Source organism: Equus quagga, chromosome 13, assembly GCF_021613505.1.
Source record: "Equus quagga isolate Etosha38 chromosome 13, UCLA_HA_Equagga_1.0, whole genome shotgun sequence".
Classification (NCBI taxonomy): Eukaryota; Metazoa; Chordata; class Mammalia; order Perissodactyla; family Equidae; genus Equus; species Equus quagga.
The window spans coordinates 50,515,816-50,539,703 of NC_060279.1; the positions used below are offsets into that span (position 1 = coordinate 50,515,816).

The following is a 23,888-nucleotide window of genomic DNA, read 5'->3' on the forward strand; positions in this document are numbered from 1 at the left end:
TACCGCCCATGAAGAATAGTAATTTTATTCTATCTCAGGGGTGTCCCCAGTGTAGTTTACAAATTGACTCTGTAATGTATAGTCTAGGTTACAGATAAAGTTTACCTCTGGCTTTCAGTTGAGGAAGTGATGGGGGGAGGGGCTAAGGAACAGCTCTGTTGGCCTGTAGGGGACACTGTTGCATCATTTATCAGAATGATTTTCAGTATCTTGTCCTAGGACAAAAAACAAAACTAACAAATCAAAACCCCAAAATAGGTCAGTCACTTTAACCTTGCTCATTGAGATTATTTGAGTGATTCCAGTGTGTTTAAAATATTCAGTATTTTTCAGGTATTGATCAGACTATTTAGTACCATACATTTCCAAGCTGGGAATGATGGACACGACTTTTCGGATTAGCTTTCTCTCCGTACTCTCCTCAGGAAGGCGTGCTCAAGAGGGCTCGTTTTAGCTTCATAAACCTGTGGGTGTAGTGGACCGCCTTAACTTTTTACTAGGTATGCCCATGTTAAGTTGAAAAGCATCTCAGTTCTGTTATATTCTAAATAAATATCGTAAGCCTTTGAAGGGCATTTTAGAAGTTCTCATTCTCTTCTTTTTATCCATATCTTTTTCTTCACTGAAAAAGAGTCTATTTACTAAGAAAATGAAGTCATGTCTGCAAGGCAGGGTTGTGTAGGGATCGGTCTGAACTCCAGGAAGCACACGGCCAGATGCTCGGCACGGCTCATGGTTCGGCATGCCTCTCTTTCCAGACGGTCGACAGCCTCTGTATCCATCCAGGTGCCCTGTGGCCTTGCCAGCAAAATCTCCACCCCCCTGCCCAGCTCTGGCCTCTTCCCTAGCAGAATATGGGCCCTGGAAGGCGATTGTAATTAACCCTCGGAAAGCATCGGTTTTGCTAAGGCAGTGTGCACAGTAATGATATTGTTAGCCTGCTTCATTTCCAGTTCCACCATCAATTACGCCATGTGTTTCATCCAGTTGGTGCTACCCTCCCAGTGTTAATTATAACCTACAAGACTGTTACAGTTAATTTTATGGCAAGCATATTGTCTCTTCAAGGCTCCAGAGCAGCTCATAAATTATCTTGAAGGTAAAATGTAACTTGGGGAACTAGTTATGAAAATTCCATCCATCTCGCTTAGGAGCTGCAGCTGCTACTGTCAGCTGCCTCACTGCCGCATTGTGAAGGAATTACGGTGGGTCAGGTTGAAGAGGGTAGGCCCGGGCTGTCACTGAGGAGAAGGGCTGTCCTGGCCCTGTCAGACAAGTACCTTCTGCCAGTCCCTGGTGGGTTCACTCTGCAGGCAGGAAGAGGCAGGCAGCGCAGGTGGATGGTCCCCAAGCTGTCTGTATTCATTACCTTACAGAAACTTGTTGTAGGTAGGCAGGTCCGGAGACCTTTCCTCTTCTCTGTTGTCATGATGTTAGGCATCATCTGCAAAGTGTGAGCGAGATAACTCTATAACTAACTCTGGGCTTGGTCCAGGGAGCCACAAGAGTAGCAGGCAGCAGTTATTAGCGGCAGCACCTCCCAGCAGCCCCTTGCTGGTCTCGCCCAGTGATTTCTGTCTTGCAGAAGCCCTGGGCTTGAATGAGCATTTGATTTGTGGTTGTGATTTTTCATATAATCTGATAAAGTGAGATTTCACTGTAAACGAACATACTCTAAAATCGCCTGCTAAATAAATTAGCAGGTTATCATATTGGGATAATAAACACACTCCTTTTCTGTTTCTTCACACGAAGTCTAAACTTTACATTTCAGCCCTCGGGGCTTTAGCATTATTATTTTTAATGACTGAACACAAGTCTTTCATTTAGCTTGTTTGTATAGCTACTGTAAATGATCTTTCTGCTGTTGGTTCTTCATTTGAAATTCTGCATGTTATGCTCGCTTTAAAAGCTTTGAGGGGGCCTCTGAGAATTGGGAGCTGTATTAAGCACAGCATCTTCTAGCAGTGTTGGAAATGAGCTGTGGCAGAAAAGTCAGAGAGAGTGCGTTGAGAAAGGGTGCCTGAATGTGTAAGTCTAAGCACGGGTTGGAGTGAAGCACACACAGGCAGGACCAGCCTGGGTGGTGGGTTGAGAACCTGCCTTGTGAAGGAAGCTGGCCATTCCCTGAGCTGGGGATTTCTCCTTGTGTGTTTCTGAGGATTTGTATGTGTGTGTGTGTGTTCACACCTGTACTAGCCTTTGTACCCAGGGCACCTCAGGCCATTCCATCTGGGCTGTCTAACTAAGAGAAGGAGGCCTGGTTCTGAGGGGTTAGGAGGGCACCTGGAATGGTGAAATCGTGCCCAAGGAGGCACTGGGCTTTCTTGAGGAAGGTTCTTCTGAGCTCTTGACAAAGTGGCATGATACTTGGCTATTTGTGAGTTTTCTAGTGAATTCAGACAAGGGTTGCAAACGCAAATATCTGCAGGGCCTGGAAGGTAACCTAGAGGAGTGAAGCCAGAGAGGGGGACTGAGGTGACCAGGGAGTTCACACTCTGCCTGAACTGGGCAGCAGCAAGGAGGCTGGGTTTCTGCTCCCAGGTCATCTGCATTTTCATGAGAAGTGGAAAATCCACATTGGATGTGTGTGCTTATAAAGTCTCCTAACTATTTAAATGTTGGCAATAGTTCAAATATTTGTGCCTCTTATTCAGGCTAATCAATAGATGTCTGGAGACTGGATGGTGTGGATAGGATTCTGGTATAGAATGGCAGTCCCGCCTGCTTCAAATGAGAAATCTTCTCAGCCTTCTCACGCTTCTCGAGAATAGAGGCAGTGACCCTGGCCAGGAGTCCGGAATGCACTCTTGGTACTGCCTCCTGTGACCTTGTGACATTATTCTACTCCATGTAGGTTCTCACTTGGGGGAAATAATTGTATGTATTTTTTTGTCTTTGACTTGGCAGGCTTTCATCCTTCCTTTTACAGAGAAAGCATATGAAAGTTTTCAACAGTGAATGAGGTGTATATGGTACTCATTGTCACCATAAAAAGGGTGTCTGCAAAAATGTCGGCCATTTTGAATCTGAGAAGAGTTTGATTCTCTGGAAGGGAGGGCAGGAACTCCATTGCTAGCGATCACCGTTCTCCTGTTACACCCTCGAGTTTGCGCCTTATTCCCAGCCCCACCATGAGGAAACCTAGCCGTTCTTTCATGGCACAAAGATGTCTTGTGGTCGGAATAATCTTTTAGTCTCACTGCTCCAGACTGATGGCCACATGGAGGTATGGTCTGGGAAGTTGTCAAATACACGTGGGTTTGATCTTCTGTAGAAAAGGAAAATATAAAAACTGTTTCTTTCCTTTAATAAAAAGAAAAAAAGTAAGCCTAAACCTTGGCTGCCATGAAAGTCAGCTGTTACGCATGCGTGGTTAAATTTCATTGTAAATATTTCATAAGGGTTATTAGAATGGAGCCAGATTGACATCACAGCCCCAGTTGTACCAAAGGAACCATTTCACTAAAATAAGCCAACATTTCTAAAGAAACATGAATTTCTAATGCAAAGTTAACATCAGGTCAGAAAACCCTCTGGAAGAAATGTCTGTATCAATGTTTATAATCTTTGCATTTATGGATTTGCAGTTTGTGCAGAAAACTCCCAAAGAGACTTTATTTTGGTTGAATAAGACTAGCTTGTGAAATAGTCTGTGTATCCAAATCCATCCTAACCCAATGTCTTGGCAGCCTTTTGTATAAATAATATCTTTTCCAAAATGTGTGCATTTGAAAAAGGAAGAGGAAAATTAAGTGGCAAACTATCTCTGGGTTGCCATAAACTGACAGAATCCTAGAAACGGAAAGCAAAGCTTGACAGTTCATTCGTTCTTTGAGCAAATTAAAGAGCTGTACATTCATTTATTGATTTTGTTGATGCATGGAAGATTGCAGGGAAAAGCAAAATGTTTACCCTATCTACTTTCATTTTCTGTTTTTTGCGGGGAGTAAAAGTTTATTTAAGCATCTTTTTTTTTTTTTTTTTTTGGTATGTCACACAAAATATGTGTGAGGTTTAAGGCATTTGGCAGGGAAAAAAATGAGGGATATTCACATTTTGTAAAAACTTAATCCACACTCACAGATGGTCCTGTTCAGGTGCTATTTTAATTATGAGGTAAAGAGCATCCCCACACAGTAGGAGGTCGTCTTAATAAATGGAGAGGGGCTTTTGTCTTCAAGCGTCAGAAAGCCTTGTTACTGAGAAATTTAAATACTTTGTGTTACAGGGGAGAGTCTCAAAATGACCAAGACAGTTGGAGAAAGCAAAACGGTGGACTCTTCTGAGGATCAGATGAGTGCACTAGAAATGGTTTACACGTGTGTAGCTCTGAGCTTCCTCAATATCGGTCATTTTAGTGATGGCTTTTCCAGTGATAAACGTCCGCTGTAGATATGTTCGTGTGATCAGAGGGAAAATAAACAGAACAAATTGCAAATACGTTTAAAAAATTTTAATCCCAAGTGGGAGTATTTCTCTCCAGTGCTTGAGCTTGAAGGGCTGCTTTGCCCTTGGAGTGATAGAGTGCTCAGAAGAACTAGTCATAATTCACGTGCTGCTGTAACGTACCGCTCGCATTAGTAACACACAAATAGAACAGTCGTCTTATTAAATATTAGTAATATATTATAATAACGTTTTACTGTCTTTCCCTTAGTGGGGAATTATGAGGACCTCATGTTAGGACCTCAGTGTCCTGACATAGTTAATTATCCATGGATAATGCTTCTCAGCCATTGCTGTTGGGAGGGATGTGGCTTTGTTGTTGAGGGCTTATTAGTATTTGCAGACTCAGATGCGGTGCACCTATGTCCTCCCTACAGAAGCAAACAGCTGTGTTTTCTTTACCGTATTATGCATCACATAGAGTGTCTCATTTATTATAGCTGAGCTAATGATGCAAGTGCAAACCTTTATGTCCTGTTCTATATAGCGATAATATATTTGCTGTAGAGATGTTAGCTTGTTTTTCATAAGTAATTAATCTTTTCTTGTACCAAATGTATCAACTGAAATTGGGTTAGCGCAGGGGTCAAAATACGTTTAATCCGGGCTGCAGAGATTGGATGAGACCTCTGGATACAGTGTCATTTTTTTCTTTCACAAGGGGCTCACCCTGTCGGCAATGTACCCACCAACACAATGCTCACATTACTAGGAACTTAGGCTAATGAAAGGGAATTATTTTCAGTCCTTTAGCACCGAGACAGGACTCAGAGCTGAACATGTGCCAAGGGAAGTAAGCTTCGCTGCAGTCACCCACGTTCAGTCCCTTGCAAAGGCTATGTATTGTCCACGCGGAGAGTTGTCGTGGTGGGTTTCTGTCCAATTGAAAATGTTTCCCAGTCGCATAGTTAGCCCCTTCTGGAATGTGCCAAGGCCTAGCTCAGAGGTTCCGGAAGTATAATACACATGCTCCTGGTGACACACAAGATAATTTTGTAATACAGTGATGAATACTTTTATTTTAAAAGTTACATATTTTGCATTAGATTAGAAAAGCATAATTAGCATTTGGATCCATGATTTGCAAGTAATATTATTGAGGACAAGACTAAAGTCAGTCTGTAAAGTTTAAAAAAAATTTTCTAAGTCGATTTAAAGAAAAATGGCAGCACTGTAATAATGTAGGTAGTTCATGGACATCACTAAAAATCGTGATGGTGGATCCCATCATCAAAGCCTGGGAAACGCAGACCTGACAAACTGGAGGGAGCAAGAAACATTTATCTCAATCATAATTATGCTACAGATTATAAAGAAGAAGGTGATTATCACATCATCACCATAATTAATAACAGCAGCTAACTTCCAAGGAATCTTTACTGTATGCCAGGTACTATTCTGTGTTTTACTCATATTTCCTTGTTTATTCTTCGTGTCAACCCAGTGAAGGGAGTGCTGCTTTTATCTCCATCTTACAGTTATGATAACCAAGGCTCAGAAAGGCTAGGGCATGTCCCCAAGATAGCACAGGTTATAAGTGGCCAAACCAGGACTGGAGTCCAGGAGGTGAGGTTCTAGTATCTTCTTCCGAATCATCGCATTTTTCTACATCTTGATGAATTAAGAAATATTACCCTCTGTCTGTTTTCTAAAGAAAAAGAAAGATGGAGGACCATGAAAACATGCAACACTGCCTATAGTAATATATATTATAGAAATGGTATGTAATTTGTATGTATATTATTTACATATGTAATTATGCATAACGTAGTAATGTAGTAGTCATCCATGTTTTGTGAGGGCTCTAACCTGTGCTGCTGATTGGGCCCTGCTGTGACTGTATTCTGAGCCCTTGCCTACCTTAGAGAGCACCCTGGCTGTGTACTAGAAGAGATGCCTGAGAACCTGAAATTCTTTATCTGAATAAATGAAAAAAAGAGGGGGAGGTGCAAGGAGAAGATGACCTTACTTTTTCAGTTATGCCGTAGAACCGTCTGAACATGTACAACTGGGGACCAGTGACACAGATTTCTTCCTACATAGTGTCTATGGAGCAGAGTCTTTGACAACTTATCGTATTTCTGTCCTTAGAAAAGCATCAGAATTCTTTTCCCCATTCACTTCAGATATATAGAAACAATATCTAATCTTGTCTGAAACTTAAAGTGAGACTCTTTAGCAAATAGCATGGTCATATTCCCAGAAAGAAAAGACAGACAGTTAACCTATGAAAGTTAATCTCAACTCTTAACAAATGTGCTGAAATGAATAAAAGAACACAGCCCACAGCACCAAGATGGAGGTGGGAATTAGGTCTCCCAGGTCCCAGAGCAAGACCGAACACACGTCTTTGGAGGTCTTCTGTGACTCTTGGTTTCTTAATTTAAAGTCCCAGAAAAATGCTCAAACAGGCAAGAATTCTCATCTGTCTTTCTCATCTGATATTTTTCCACGCCAAAGTGCTTAGTTTTCTTCAGTAGTATTTATGACGAGTTACACTGAGTAAGGAAGCCATACTTGGGCGAGGTGTTAAGGTACGGAGAAATGAGGAATTGGGCCACTTAGCAAACCTGTCCAAGCCAACCTCCCCACGGGCCAAGAGTCATCATGAACAATTACTCAAGAATTGTGAGGCACTCAAAGAGGAAAATTGCAGAACAAAATGGGTTGGAAGAATTTATATACTTTTGTCATTTCAAGGTGAAGCCAGGGGCTAAAACTCATGTCTTGCACCACTGTAATCTACAACCATTTAATTTGCTAACAAGACTGACTGGTCAGGATCTGCAGCCTCCTCCTGCAGTATAATCAAAACAAGAAGGTTTCGGCTCGAGAGAGTAAATGTTGTCGATCGTTTATTGTCCAGCCTCCCCGTTTTCTTTCTGGCAGGCTGAGATGAAACAGAAAGCTGATATTTGGAGCCACTGGAATTGCAGGCCTTGTAATTTAGAAATATCCATTTTATCCCGTGTAATTTCTTCCCTAAGATTCCTCAGTCTAAATCTGATACAGGTAGGAGCCAAGACAAACAGTAACCATTTATAGTCACCCAGACCAGTTTGAATTTCACTCTAATGTAAAGCAAAGAGAGTTTTTGGCTTCATTTCAGGTGTGTAACAGGGGTAGAAAATGCATTTAAAATTTAGCAGCAAATGTTACCATATGTTTCCATAACAACTGCAAACTTTTATGTTAGAAAAGCAATAATATAAACACGTAGGAATCTTGGAACAGTAAACTATTAATTTACCAAATATAAAAAATCCAGCATGAAGGGGCTTTTATAGCCACAGAAGCCATGAGGGGGCCCAGCATCCTGTGAATTTCTCCATTATGTGGCAGAAAATGCTGTCGGTTGGTTTAAATGAGCAAATCTTTTAAAATTATAGGTACACTGTCAGTTCTCCACAGTGCATTTTTCTGAAACAATGTGTGGTGGTGCCAGCTATGGCTGATTTCTTTTACCATATTGAACTAGTAAAATACCCTGGAGTAGCTGCCCCATGCGCATCTGTAAAATAAGGGCATTTTTTTTCCTTCACCCATAGTTTCAAACTTAATAATGAAGCCTGGGGCCCTGCAGAAAGTGTGATGCCCGGGAGCTCGCCCCAAAGCTTGCCAAGGACTGGGTGTTCATAGATTGTTGAGCTACGTGAAGATGGCTCATAGTTTTCTTCCCTACCCATTTTAAAATGTAAAAGAGACAAGGGAAAAAGGGGGAAAATGGATCTACTTGACCACATCTTAAGAATCCAGAGTTAGTAACTAGAGTTGTTGAAATCACCATCAAGCGAAATTCATTATTCTCTGATTTCTCTGTGGGGCAAAGAAATAATCTTCTTTTAAGGGATGTGTTAGATACATGGCAACCTATGGATGGGTCTTTCATTTGGAAAGAAGCGTGATTTTTTCCCCTAAACGTACCGCAGCATGTGAATAGGGTTTTGGATCTTTTTCTATAGTGAAACGACGTTACCTTGTCATTTAAGGTAAGATGATGTACCTTGACGAGCCCTGAAACCTGGGTTAGTGAGATAACTATCCCTGAACGTACTGATCAATGAATGTTAAGGTTGAGGAGAAAAGGTCAGAGGGATGTAGCCCGCCCTAAAAATTAAGTGCAGAACTCCAGAGAGGGCGTGCATTTAGAAAGGGCCCTGCTGTGCTAACAGGTGAGAGGAAAGGCTCACAAGTTTAAGAGGTGGAGTAAAGAGCCTCCACCCTTTCAGCTGGGGTCAGGTGTGCAACTTGGCCTCCCTGCAGCCTTCGCAGTGGGGCTCACAGGCCGCTGAGCCAGCAGAGAGGCAGCAGGGGCATTGGTTAAAGCAAGGCTCACAGTGTTAATGGCCAAGACAAGATGGAAGCTAATGTTTAAGGAGCTGAGAAAACTTGGTCAAGAACGAGTGAGAGTGAGAGGCATGATTTAGGGTAGAAGACACGTTTTGTGAAGACCTGATTCATTCCTGGATCCTTGGTGGGCCTCTATTTAGGGCAGAAACCCAGTTTCCCCAGGTTATCACCTTCTCTAATAGGGTTAGTAAGAGAGTTTCTCAGGTTTCTCTCAGTGCTTTGCCAGTTTAGGGTGTTTTATGCTATAAAGCATCTCTTTAAGTGTTAGTGAGATTGGAATCTGGCATCAATCTTACGGATCCTTAATTTGTGTCTGATTCTCCAGTAGCATGGAGATGGATGGATGGTTAAGAAGAAAGCAAAGTGCCATTCATGCATTCATTCATTCAACAAATACTTGGTAAACACGTACTGTGTGCCTGGCCCTGGTATACAAGGATGAACAAAAACTATGGCCTGTTTCCTATGCTGGTAGAGCTGATAGCCTAGTGGCGGGAGAGAGAATGACAGCAAGTAAACAAAGAAATAAGATAATGCCAGATAATACGTACTATGGAGAAAAGGGAACAGGTGGGCAATTCGGGAGGGGCACGGAGCTTTTTCAGGATCTCCCAGGAAGCCCCATTTGAGCTGAGCTGAGAAGGAGGAGAAGGAACCAGCCAGTGTGACTGGAGCACAGTGACTGAAGGAGGAAGTAAGTGAGAGGGAATTGGAGAGGCAGGAGGGCTCAGATCTCAGAGTTGGGGTAGAGATTTCATTTCATCATGGTGTTTGCTGACCCAGAATAAAAATGAATCCAAAGTCCATTTGCAAAGTATTTTGGAAGTTTCCATTGTGTGTCCAGCGCTGCGATTGGTGTTCTAATCAAGGCTTTTAGTGTAGTTGTCAGAAAACAGACGTCATTGGTTGTGAGATAAATGCCAAGTTGAGTGGTATCAACCGTAAGTTGGAATAAGTAGTCGTTATGAATTGGGAAAGTTTTTACGGAAAGAAAGAGGGAATCAAACTGGAGCTCAACAGGTATTGAGCACCTGCTGTGTGTTGATGCTTTGTGTGTATTTTCATATTTTTTCCTCACAGCAGTCATACAAAGGTTGAGTCCTATTATCTCCATTTTATAGATGATGAAACTGAATTCAGAGAAAATTAGATATAGTTATTGACAAAACTTCAACTCAAACCAACTTAACCTGTTAGAAGAGAATCAAACCCTAAAAATCACTAACCACTAATCAAAAATATTATAGGCTTTGGAATTACCCCGTGATATGTTCTCTCTCTCTCCCTCTCTCTCTTTTACTGTTGATGTGCTAAAATGTCAAAACAAAAGGATCTGTATGTTTGTCTTTAAGGAATATGGGGAAGAAAGAGGACTCTAGGGAGATTGTGGCCTGTGAAGCCAGTCTTTGGGAGAAAATCCTCTCAAACAGAGTAGGCAGTGGCAGCTACTAAGTGGCAAGAAAAGCAGACCTAATCCCCGGAGGAGGAAAAGAGAATTAATGGAAGAAGTAGGTGCCAGGTGTGACCTGGTGGGGTTGAGGCGGGCATGGGGGTAGAAAGACCCTGAAGATAGTGGAAAGTAGAACACAGAACCACTGGTGTTATTTCCTGGAGACGAGCAGAAATGCCACAAAAGGAGGCATAACACAACCAGGAAACACCAACATGTTCCTCTTTGGTCTTAGAATCTCTAAACAACCCTGTTTAAAGTTTGTTTCCATGCTATTGAGATGTTTGCTTTAGGAGTCCTTTCCTTGGGTTATCTTCTGAGGGATGGCCCTGGGTGTAGAGAGGTCAACTTTCAGGTGACCTTTCTTCAACTGAGGCCATATCCCGATAAAAGTTTTCTTCTCCCCTGGCTTCAGCTGGGCTGGCATTTCTGACAGACGTGTAAACAGATGCGAGCATTGTTGCTAATGACAGGTGATTATAAGAGGCATGGGGGCCAAGGTAATTAAACCACGATTTGACAGGAACATTTGGCAATGTAATATTTCAGCATAAGAAGTATCTTTGCAACACACTTCCCCCACTTGGTTTGGGGAATATAATTCATTTTTATTCTTCGGAGTGTGGTGCTTTGAGATCTGAAACTGTCCTGTCTGAATTCTTCATGGTTGATTGTCAGGCTCCAGAAAATGGTTACCACTGGACTGTGTGGGGATCCACTCCGTGTCTAATTTAACTCCGTCCGAAGTCTGCTCTAAAGCAGTAGTGGGAATAGGGTCTGTGACCCTGTTGCTGGGATTGTGTTTGACGTATTATGATGTCCAATTTGATAGTGATAATGCCTTTGGAGAGAAGCATGAATTAGTTTTATACCTCTCTAATTTTGGTTTCTCTCCCTGGTGCCTGGATTTACCTGATGGTTGCTCCCATGAATCAAAAGATAGCTTATTCAATTCTCTTGTCCCCTAAGTTCCCATTACTAGAAGTAGGGAAAACATCTCCAGTCACCAGTGACCTGTTGTTACAAGGAAGGACAGTGGGAACAGTCATTAATATATGGAGTTTGTTCATTTATTTAGTCGATTTAAATGTAATGTATTTTTTCTAAAACCACTACATTCTTTTTGCTGTCAGGATGATTAGCAATGCCTGTTTAGACACTTAGACACCACCTCCTGCTAACAGTGAATGGTGGCTAGCTTGTCATTATGTGTTGTGGGAATCCTGTCTTCTATTGGATAAATAGCAGACCTTCATAGATTTAATATTTAGAGGTTTGACTATTGGACTAGCTGCATGAGTCTTATTTATAACAAATGTGGTAGCATGATTTCTTGGAGTAAAATAACAGCTAACATTTACTATTTGTTATGGTCCTGGCACTTGTCTAAAATGGGGACTTTTCTCGAGCAGGTTAGTTCATTCCTTTGCTGCAAAACCAGCTTTTTAGCACTCTTGGTATAGTGTGTACCTGCCTATCTTAAGAGATCAGTGAAGCTGGCCATTCCGACAAGGCCAGCTCTGGCAGGCTGGCTGTTTCTTCCCTCAGCCTATTTTGATTTTCTCCAGGGAGGGGGATGGAGGAGAGGAACTTGTGAATGCAGTTCGGTTCATGCCAGGAGTGCTGAGTGGTTGTGACTCTTTGAGGGGTCGCCCCCTCCAGCGTGGAGAGCTCACGGCAGCTTTTACATTCTGCTTCGGGCTGCAGTCAGTTCCTGAGCAGAGGCTTTGTTAAAGCTTTGTCAGATAGGTTAAAAGGTGTCCCACCCCCGGTGCATTAAAAGAGAGAGAGAGATTAAACTCACTAAGCCTGCCATGTTCCCTGTAAAATATCAAGTCAAAATGAGTTTTAAATCCAAAGTTACCAGGCTTAGGGGGTGTGACCTTTAGAGAAAGCAGCCTCGGACCTGGGGAGGAGAGATCTGTGCAAAAAACAATTGGCCCGCAGGCTGGTGGCCTTGAGAATGCTGCTGAAGCCAAAGTGAATTGGCTTGTTTCTCCCCTTCTGGCCAAGAGAGCACCACCTCAAATAAATACCCAGCCTGACTCCTCGGCCTCTGGAGTCACCACAGAGCTCCAGGTAGCAAACCTTTTTCAGAGTGCCTGCTTAGTGCAAAGCCTGGGCTGAGCTCCAGGGGTTACAGAGATGAATAAGGCCTAGGTCTCTGCCCTCAGGGGGCTTACCATCAGATGAATACCACTGCTAACAATAACTCTTACTGAACTCCTGCTGAAGCATCCGAGGGCTTTACATGTATTATTTAGTCCTAAATAACAGTAGTACTAGCTTATCCTTATTTAGTGTTTCTCCATGTCAGGCATGGTTTTTTTGTTTTTGTTTTTGTTTTTTGCTGAAGAAGATTCACCCTGAGCTAACATCCATTGCCAGTCCTCTTTTTCTTTTTCTTGAGGAAGATTAGCCCTGAGTTAACGTCCATGCCAGTCTTCCTCTACTTTTTTGTCTGTGGGCTACATACATAGTTTTGTATGTATGCTCCGCCACAGCATGGCTGGTGAGTGGAGCAGGTCCTCACCCAGGGTCTGACCTGTGAACCTGGGCCTTCAAAGCTGAGCACAGGGAATGTTAACCACTCAGCCACGGGGCCATGCCCGAGGCACTTAAGTGCTCTATGTGAACTAACTCAACTATTAAAACTGTGAGTGTGTTTTTATTGTTCCTAATTTTAACAGGGGAAAACCAAGGCAAAAAGACGTTAAGTAACTTTCCCAGGGACACAGGGCAGGAGGCAGAGGCGCTGGGATTCCAGAGCAGGAAGTCAGGTCGCCAGGCCAGAGCCCTACGCCAGTGTCCTCAGAATCGGCATCAGGATCACTTGGTGGGTGTGTGAAACACAAATGGCAGGCCCTTTGGGGGCGGGGGGGGAGGGGCTTGAGAGTTGGCGTTTCTAACAAATTCTGAGATGTTACTGATGCCCACAGCTCCATGCCGAGTGGAAGAGAACAGAGGAAACCAGTGACCATAAAGTCAAGAAAAATAATGTGAACAGAGGGCTTCGAGAACACCCATGGCAGTAGTATTTATCATTATTACTGTTATTATTGTCGTTTTAGCAGACATTTGTTGAGTGGTTGCTCTGTACTGGGCACTGTTTTGTAGCCATTGTAACGGTTACTATGGGTTTCTCATTCAATCCTCACAACAGCCATGTGAGGTAGACACCACTGTCAACTCCATTTTACAGCTGAAGAAACTGAGACCCAGTTTACAAACTTGCTTAAATGCCAGGATGAGGATTCAAACTACCCCAGTGTGATTGCAGGGCCCAAGCTCTTAACCACAAAGAGAGCAGCGAACAGCTGAGGGGAATCTGAGCCACAATCCTCCAGCAGCCTGTGTATGAGCCGGGCCCCAAGGGAGGAGGGGGAGGAAGGGTTTCTCAAGTGGAAGGGGAATGTGCCAAGGCCCAGGGGCGTGAAGTGCTAGATGTGATAGGGAATGAAGAGCGTGGGGACTTCTGGGTAAACTGCATGGGAAGGGATGAAAGATGGTAAGGCTGGAAAAGTAGGTTGAAGGCCTTGAGCGTGAGGAGTCGGTGGTACTGGAAGCTTTTTCAAAAAGGAGCTTTTGAGCACCTGTTAGGGGCACACTCTTCCTCAGAACTCATCTTGAGCCTTCTAAACAGAATTCTGGAGTCATTCTTTGTCAAAGATGCTGCCGGCCCTTCTTTTCTCCACCTTTCCTAGTTTGAGAGTGTCAGAATATGTTTTGAGGAGAGTTTGGCTCCGGAGGTTAGCGACCCTGTGACCATGACTCATGCCCTGCCAAGGGAAAAGTGAGTTTTGTTCACAAGCCACATCAAAAACAAGTGGGAACGTGTGTGCACGTCTGCAAGTGTGTCCGGGTATAAATCCATATTCTGCCCTTAGAAAACGCGTGCCATGGCACTGGTGAGGGGTATCGTCGGAGCTGCCAACTTGTTTTATTTCTGATATTGCCTGGCAGCCCCTGAAGGAGGGAAAGTATGAATTTTTATCTCCCATTTACTAGACTTTCATTATATTGTGCTTACAGACACAGTGTCAGCACATAAAATGTTAAACATCACTGGTCTGAAAGAGGCTCCCATTGTCTTACCTCTGGTGCTGGGGGAGTCTTGCTAGCCTTGCTGTAGTGGTTCTGTCAGTGTAATATGACATGAAGCATTTCTCAGTAATGACAGACATTGAATATGAGTGACAGGAGCTCTGACTGCGAGCAATGGGTTCAATTACCAGAGACAGGGGGGTTACCTGAGATAAAACCAAAGGGCCCAATTGTGCTGGGTTTTGACTCCTTGACTCCCAGATCCAGAGCAGCAAAGACAAATGGCTGATTAACCAGCCCCTAACCCTCTTTTTCAGCGATAAACTTGTGTGGATTTCCCTGTCTGAAAAAAAATCCATGGGTGGCATGTTGCTAAAGGAAATGTGATCAGAAAACAGTAGGGCTGGTGCTAGTCATTTTTGTCTCTTGCAAGCACAGAACTGAAAGCTGTCATTCTATCTTGGAGTGGATCTAGGACACGGTGTCCAGAAATCAATACAAGATCAATGATTGCTCTCTTAACCCCACCTTTTTTCTGCCGCAGCGGCTACACTGCTCCAGTTCACCTGTAGCCAGCCTGACGCCAGTGTCAGTGAGAGAGCCTGCCATCGGGAGCTCTCCTTTTTTCTTTGCTCCGGCAGGCTGCTCTGCTCAGCATCGAGAGCAGCTTTGTGCTTGTTTATAGTCCACTGCTTATAGCCCCCAGATAGACTTCTAGCGAGCAGCCCAATTAAACTGTCGCGGGCCGCCCTCACTTGACTAGCTCTGCGGAGTCATTTAGCCAACAGACATTCCTGACTATTAAAGCTAGTAGCAGCATGTCTCCAGAGCTGGAGATAAAATGAATGAAATTTGTTATTCTGGGCTGACACTTGATCCCAGCTGTTGAACTAATGCTGTTGCACCTGAAGTTTTTCTTTATAGTAATTGCTGTCTGTGTTATTATTTCATATACTAAATTGGAGAAAATTGCAACAGGTATTAAATTCTTTGAGCTAATTCACGGGAGTTCTATTGTGCATTCTTCCAAGGTGGATTTCCACTTCTGTTCAAGGCCAGGAAGACAGATTTTGCTAGCCAGATGCACTGGCTTGTGTTTCATTATTATCAGAGACATTCCAGCTTTAGGTCTGGTCAGGCATTTATCAGCTTTTCCTGAAATCTGTTTTAAAATCTACTTCTGCTACTAATTCAGCCAGCATATGTTGGAAGCAGCTCAGGGGAATTCAGCTATGATGACCAACATTGTCGGTGGTTTGCACTAGATTGGTTGATCCATGACACATCTTTGGCAGTATGGTTAAGTCTCTTGTGTTGTATATGCTTAGATAGATGGGCACTGTGAAATAAGACTTCCCACAGGGCGCCGTTGGAATCCACTACTCTGACTGGTAGTTCTTGAACACCTCAAATAATCCCACTTCAGTGAGTACTCATTGGAGCAGGTATGCCAAGGCTATCATGTCCCTCAGCCTCCCAAAGCATCTGAATCACCGGTCCTCACTGCCTGTTAATGTTCACTGTCTCCTCAGTTCTGTTAAACTCTCATCACGTCTCTTCCTGGAGTTAGGAGAGCTCATTTGTAGACTTGCCCTAATAGCATATGAACCATACCCAGAGTTTAGCGCAATCTCAGAGGCCTCTGTTTCTGTAGTAGATAGCATAGGGGACCATTCCTTCTACAGCATTTACTTGTTTACTTAGTGTACGGTCAATGCTAATGGTGAAGGCTCCAGGCAGGACCCCAAATGAGAATTCAGATCTGGTTAGGGGTGGGAGTACTGTGCTTGCCTTTGAGTTAATGCTGTGGGGAGAAGTGACGCCAATGATGTTGTCACTTCAATTTCTACCTGAAGACCATACCCAACAGACATAGCAGAGCTCTTTCAATTTCAGGAATGTACTCACATCTTTAGAATCCAAAGCCTTGGGCACTGTCCCCACAGTAGACAGGCTCTACTCCGTATTTTTATTAGAGACAGATGTAAGAAGTTTGAACGTCAACGTAATGGAAGATAATAGGGCTGTGTGATCGTATTTGCTTCATCATTCTACCCTACACTTAGGGGCAGTCCACAGACGAGTTCGTGGGCCCCTGATACAAAGATACCTGGGAAGCCCATAAAGAGTCCCACTCAGGTGCCTTCTATCCCAATGTGGACATCTGTACTTTGACTACTGATGGCTCGTATCAGTTACCTGTGGTAGAAGGTTTATATTGCAAGTTGAGGTCTATGTAGTTTTGGGGATCTCAGACATACCGAGTGCATGGTGGTTCGCATTACTTAAGATATTTCATAAGGTTTGTTTAAATGAGCTGTTTTGAAAACTCAAATCTGCTGAAATTGAATTACTGTGATTTACAGCAAAGTTCGACATGAGAAATATATATTTTCTTTCCCCACTCAGAAAATGAAAGAAGCATGAGTCATTTATTTAGGAAATGTATAGAATAAATATAGAGTATGAAGTATAGAATATGTTTTAAAATCCTGGGAGATTTATTTTCTCACCCTCAAATCCAGTAGGAAAACCTGGCATTTTCATCAAAACTAAAGTAAGACTAATCTTTGTTGTATTTGTTTAAATTACCAAATGTACAACGGTTTTAGTTTAGTTTTCTTTTTGAAGAAGATTGGCCCTGAGCTAACATCTGCTGCCAATCCTCCCCTTTTTTGCTGAGGAAGACTGGCCCTGAGCTAACGTTCATGCCCATCTTCCTCTACTTTATGTGTGGGACGCCTCCCACAGCATGGCATGCCAAACGGTGCCGTGTCCACACCCGGGATCCAAAGCGGAATGTGCAAACTTAACTGCTGCGCCACCAGGCCGGCCCCAGTTTTAGGTATTTTTAAACAATATATTCACAGACAAGCATGGGCTCGCTCCCAGAGGTGCTTCAAATGCACATTCATTCCTGTCATTAGTATTTGAGGATGCTGATACCATAATAACACAAATAAAACTTGTTATATACTAACCACATGTGCACATTTCAGATCCAGAACTTTCCAGAATTCTCCATGTTTCTGTCTCTCTAGCATAAGTGGTAACCTCTTTTCTCCAAATCTTACCTGGACTTGCTGTTCTCTGTATTTCGAGTTACTCTTAGGGCCTGGAGTGTTTGATCTGTTTTCTGTGGGCTGATGGAGAACGTGGTGGAGACCTCAGCAAACGAGCCAATGTAAGAGCTTGTTTGGCAGCCGGTTATTAGAACAGTATATATAAATAGAGGCAGAATTTGGAAGATTCCTGAGATGAAGGCAGCAGAGAGGATGAGATTTGGGCTCTCAAAAGGCAAAATGAAAGGAAAACAAAGACCTTTCTCTGTGGAACGAGGAATTCAGACACCTATAGACAGGTCGCTAGAGGACAAAGCTTCTTAAGATGGCAAATACTTGGATGAGGTGAGAGTAGTGCATGAAAAGACAGACTCTTGGAAGTGTACCCTGCGATCCTGAGAGAACTCCTGTCTTCTCCTCTCATGCCTTTAGAAGAGTCAGACTGTGGCTTCAGTGCCTTGGCTTTACTGTAACATCTCATCTCCTTCATCTTCGTTCGCTGAGGTGGACCACAGTGAAGAAGCTGGGCCTCCGAAAGTCGAAGTAGTGACTCCCCCTGGAGATTTTTAGAGCGGTTTTAGAAGGGGGAGCCCGAACCTGAGTTTGTTGCTTCTAAAGCCGTGTCACCAGTTTTGGGTTTGTGTCTCTGTGAGATTAACTGCTCTTATCCTGGAAAGTAGAACTTTTAGCAAGGAGCTTCAAGCAGATTGCTAACATTCCTCGTGGTCGTTCCCGATAATAATGCCAACCCAGTGCCAGCCTTCTGGTCACTGCTGTGAAAACTAAAACCTGCAAGGATATAAAACAAAGTGTATTTCTTAAAATTTAAACTTTAAACCAGTTTTCCTAAGGGTGAATTATTAAGAATTGGTTGAGCTGTCTGCCATGTGGATCGTACTAGGTCTTTCTCAAGACCAGGGGTTGGACTCTTTTTCTGTAAAAGGCCAGATAGTAAATATTTTAGGCTTTGTGGGCCACAGAGCCTCTGTCAAAACTGCTCTACCCGCAATGGTAGCACAAAAGCCGCCACAGACAACGTGGAAATGAACAAGCGTGGCTGGTTTCCAGTAAAACTTTATTCACTGAAACAGGTGGCAGGATTTGGCCTTCGGGACATAGTTTGCCAACCCCTGGCCTAGGCCCTGAGGAAGAGCTCTGTTTAGGGGAACCAGAACATAGCAAATGTTTTCTTTTCTTTTCATTTATTAGTTGTTTATGTAGATTGCTAGTGAGAGAGATGTCCTCTCAGCGTAATTTGAAACCCTTTTCATTGGCTTGGATTTTAAAGTTGTTGGTTTTTTTTTTTAAATCTCTTATTTAAGCACATGTTAAACGTGTCCATGTTCTTTCCATTAAGTATCTTGGTTGCCTTCCCAGACTTCAAATTGCAGTGAATTTATCCCCAAAGGATGTTTGGTATCAATTCTCAAGATGCAATTTGAATGTAGTCTGTTTCTGTGATGGAAACAGGATTCCAAATCTTCATTATTTAAGTTCCGTAGAAAATACTGAATTACTGAAATGGCTGTTACTCAGCGCTGTTAAGGTATACTGAATCCTTTGTTTTATTTTGTCTTATAGCTTTATATCAGCTCAAAGGATAAAACAGTATGAAGATTTAATTTTAGGGCTGCATATGAGGCATTAGATTATGATTTCGAGCTAAGCCAGGCTGAACAGAGATTATATTATAATGAAACTTTTTTCTCACTAAGGATTTTCCAACAGGTAAAACTGAAAAAACTAAGAACACACCACAGCCAAAAAAAAAAATCAGTTTATGAATCCCAGAACCATTTACCCTAACAATTGTAATGGTTTCTTTGTTGTTACTCAATTCCTGTAGTAATGACCCGCTTTTATAAAACATCCCATCATGTTGTCACCGCATAATAGGGATTAGTGGTGTCACCTTCTTTTACAAAGAGCCAGTTGCAGTGGTACTAGGGACAGCAGCAGTAGTAGTTAACTGGTGGCACGTTTGGGTAGTTAGCTTTTCTCTTTCAACTCCCAATAAAGTAGCAGTGGTGTCGTCACCTTCCTCACCCCAGGGCGGCAGTTTTGGGGAGGAGAGGGAGGTATCAGCAGGAATTGCATCCTCTACGCCTCGGCTTCCTTGCTGCCTGCCTCAAGTGCCCGCCTCCTGACCCCTAGTCTTACTGTAAAGTAAGGTCCTTGTGTTCTCCTGATTTATCCAGCACTGTACGTGTGAAATATTTACCCTCATTCTGTCTTTCCTCCTTGATCTCTAGAGCAACAACATAGGACAGCAGAAAAAGGATGAATTTTGTAGTCAAAAACCCAGATCTTGGATGAGCATCCAATTTCTCTGACCTTCAGTTTTCTCTTGTGTAAAAGCAGAAGAATAATCTAACCTTATATTATAGAGTAATTTTGAAACTTAATGAGAATGTATGTTTAAGTACTTTGTGAATTGCACTTACGTGTGAGTCATTTTTACTGTTTAACTAGCTAATCTGGCCCTGCCGTGTTCAGGAGGCTCCTCTGCCATCATTAAAATAACCACATCCGCAGCCCTGTTCGTCTTGGAGCATCCCACGTGGAGCTGCCCGTTGCGTGTGAGAAGCAAATCGACCAGGGTCGCTATGTGGCAGAATGCCAGGGGGCACTGTTCCCATTGTGTTGAATAAATGGTGCCCCTGGAAACACAATTTCAATACTAATATCAACAAATAAAATTCCCAATGCCTGCCTTTGTAACTCCTGATTTAGGGCTCATATTTGAAACTACTGGTTGTTTTCTCAGTGTACAACATTTTAATACATAGGGAGATCTTCTCTATTAAGCACTCTTTCAGAATCTTTTGTTAATCTTGGTTTCTGTTGTTCTGGAGAACAGGTGCCTTCCACTGCTCCTTAAAGTGAATTCAGAGTTGGAGCAAACCGAGAATAGCCTCTAAGTTTAGTGACCATCTTTACTGTCGCTTAACTGTGATATAATCACAAATAGAAAGAAACTTAATTAGGTGTATGTAGGTATGCGGGACAGGTGGATATGAATGTAAGACTCTCGTACCTTCTGCCCATGTCAAATGAGCTAAACCCTTCCCAAAAAGCTGGCCAGGAAAACATATGATCCCACTTGCAATAGTAGAATGTTGCATGCTGTTCTGTAATTATAATGGCCTGAGCCGTGTGGGGTGGTGAGTCTGGCTTAACAATCATTAATCTACTGAGTCCTACTATCAGCGGCCCATCTTGAGGAGCAGCAGTGCTTGGCTGGATGAGTAGGCCTTTGATTTCATTGTAATAAGGATGGCTTTGTGAAAATGCTGCTGCTCAGTGGTGCCTAAGGATTCTGGGAAGAGAAGGTTTTTCTTTTCCCCTTTTTTCCTTTTCTGCATGGTGGGGATGAATTGTTTTTCTCTCTTCTATCCTCTAGGTTACTATTTATGCTCTCCCTTGATCTCCTGCTTGTCCCTTTATTTCTCCACGTTGTGAAAGTTTCTTTCTGTGTGACCAGGAGTCTGTTTAGCAGACCATATTGTGAGTGAAGGGCCAGCGTTTGTTGCCTGATTTTGGCAATGCTGGGCAGTCAGCTGGGATGTAATTAAGACTCTGAGAACAGGCTGTCTTCTCCACGGGAAGGGCATGTTAGATGGTGCTGGGATTTGGGGCTGTCAGTTTGGCCAAGGCTAGAGACAGAGAGCTAGGGACAGAGATATTTCCTTTCATTTATAATCCCTTTATGTACAGTGTATGCACTTGGCGGAGTTTACATATAACCTAGTGGCTCGAGCTTACAAGCCAACCCAGTGAAATTAGCATATGTTACATGTATATTTTAGTAATATTTTAAAGCAAGTGCATATTTCCAAAGTGAATTATGCATGGATGACAGCAATAGGGTTGTGTTGCACGGGGTGTCAAATCCCACAACTTTTTGTCGAGACCGTGGATTTTACACTAAAAAGGCAGAAAGACTAAACGAACTAAAACAGTTTTAATTTTTAACAGTTTGGCTCGGCCCAAGGAGCCAGGCTGTGACAGATAGAACTGGCATTTGAATAATTGGATTAATTTACAGAAGGGCAAATCCGGTTTTGACGGTTGTGCTTGTGTGTATGTCTTTTTTTTTTATTTGCGGGAATGGCGTTGTGTGGCTTAAATATGCACTTTATGCGATGCCAAGCGAAGCTTGAGGAAAGTCCACAAAATTTATAAAACTGTCATTTAATTAGTTTACTGTATATGTGTGTATATGTCTTTGTGTTCACACAGTATCAGGCACTCCTCATATGTTGTATAAAGGAAATCCACGTTATTTACTTTATTCAACTACCAGTGACTGTCGGTGACATACATCTATGCATACTGCATATACAAGCACACTGTGTGCTCTTGGGAACTTAGTAAATACAGTTTGAGGACAATATACACTTTATAGGCTGTATAGAAAATGTGCAGACAAGGAAACTCACCGTGACATTGGCAAGCCCTTTTTATCCCTATATCATTGTGTTATAAAATATCACAATGCAGCAGAAGAAAAGCCTAATTTGGTATCTGGAGGTATCAGTAGCCAAATTCCACATGGTTAAGTTCTCAGCCCTAAATTCCTTCAGATTATTGTGGCTTTTCAAGCTTCTTGTATGGAGATAATCTCAGCAACTTAAAACCAAGTACACCACCATAACTCCCCCTCTCTCCCCACCGCCCCGGAAATTCTTTAAATGAAATACACCACCTAAAACCAGCACGCCAGGACTAGAACTTGTGGCAGCAGGCAGTCTTGAATTGTGGCTGGGGCTGGCTCCAAGTGCCTTTTCTCCAGCAGGACATTAACAGACATTAACACTCGGGCAAGAAGTGTTGATGTGTGGTTTATAATGTTCGCACCCAGTTAGGCAGGTATAACACATGCTGTAGGAATCTTGTACCAACACATGTGTGTGTTGAGTCAGATTAATGAGAACCATAAAAGGAGCGACATTCCGCTCGCGCTGGGACTTCATCCTGTCCTCCTTTTACCAAGCCAACCTGGTGCTCAGCTGAGGGGAGATGTCCTGGTTCGACATTGTCGATATTAGCATAAAGAGGATGTTTGAAAGTTTTGTTTTGCTCTGTTGTTATGTGATCGTGGAGCCCAATATGTTAGTCCATACTTCACGTTAAAGCACCTTTTCCTCCCCTACCATTCAGGCTGAGAGGAAAGGAAACTTTTAGGATACTCACAACTCAACTGCAAAGCAAACATTATTTTTCTTTCTCGGCCTTAGCGGCTCTTCTTCAAGTGTTTCTGAATGGTTCTGAGACACTTTCTGGTTTACTTTGTAAATGGGGCAATGAGGCATTCTTGTCTCCTGACTGGCTCTCCTTAGAGGATTCTCAAAGCCTTTTAAAATTGTGTGTTTTTCTGGGGCAGCCTTGAAAGTCCCAGGAGGGAAGTTACCATCTGTCCTTTATATTAAAAGAATCTTCTGTGTTGTAGACCTGATGTGCTTGTCCCAGAGATAGATGTTGTTAATTAAAGGACAGCATTTGTCCTTTATCTGAAATAAATCATCTTTCTTGTCTGAAAAACAGTTTTCCGAGCTTTAGGAAACAGTTAAGGACGTTCTGCCTGGAGTCCTGGTGTTGGCTCAAGGTCCTTGGTCCAGTATCACCCTCAGCTTGCACTTGATCAGATGTGTAGAATAGTAAGGGACTTTTTTTTTTTTGGCTTGTTTTCTAGTTAATTTGTCCTCCAAGGTTATAGGTTTTGTAGAGGCTTATGTAAATGAGTATAACATGTAGTGTTAGTGGTAATTTGTGACTTTTTTGTAGAGACTTACAGATAGCAAGCTCCCAGACATTCTCATCACACTGTAGCTTTGTGCAATAGATAGGCTGGCACCTCTGTCCTCCAGTGCCACCTCTCCAGTTTGCTACCACACAGTCTCTGTTCCTGTACCCTCTGCACTGGGAAAAGAAAAATGCAAACATCTGCCCGCAGCAAACAGAGCCAGAGTGCTGTCAGATCACAGCTAGAATACAGACCGGGAGGAAGAAAGCATCTTCCTTTACCTGCTGGATCTCTCACAAGAAACTCAGAAAATGCTGTGGATTTGTAATATGGAAAAGCAGCTAGGGTAACATGGCTCTGAACTGCTATCTAAAGTGTGTTAGCCTCTGTAGTCCTCTGAAGCTCGAGAAGGAGGGTGGCCAGGGCCTGGCCGGGGACTAGCTTCGAGGAAAGAATGAGATAGTTGCAGCAGCAGACACTGTGGACTGAGGAACACGTCCAGGGGTAGAGAAGATGAGACGTGTCCAACTGTCCTTTTGTTGGTAGGAAAGAGCCTGGAATTGCCTGTGCCCTGGTGAGGAGAATAGTGGCTTGAACCATGATGTTCTAGTGATGTAATGGTCCAAACTAAAGCTCAAGTTTAATATGCAGCGATTCACCTTTAAAGGGGATTTACTTTTTTCTAAACATTTTTTCCCTGCTTTTTCTCCCCAAATCCCCCCAGTACGTAGTTGTATATTTTTTAGTTGGGGGTCCTTCTAGGTGTGGCATGTGGGACGCCGCCTCA

General features: G+C 42.9%; 1 protein-coding gene across 10 annotated transcripts in view; it reads left to right on the top strand.

The window, feature by feature from the left end:
- FTO (FTO alpha-ketoglutarate dependent dioxygenase) overlaps window positions 1–23,888 on the top strand; it is a 352,285-nt gene that overhangs the window by 207,395 nt on the left and 121,002 nt on the right. Inside the window, exon 9 of one of the 10 annotated variants that reach the window (XM_046682392.1) lies at window positions 2,911–3,000. The exons of the other annotated variants lie outside the window; for them this stretch is intronic. Coding sequence (XP_046538348.1) covers window positions 2,911–2,965 — 55 coding nt within the window. The 3' untranslated portion in view covers window positions 2,966–3,000. Of the gene's footprint in view, window positions 1–2,910; window positions 3,001–23,888 lie in introns of those variants that run through there. 10 annotated transcript variants of the gene reach the window in all.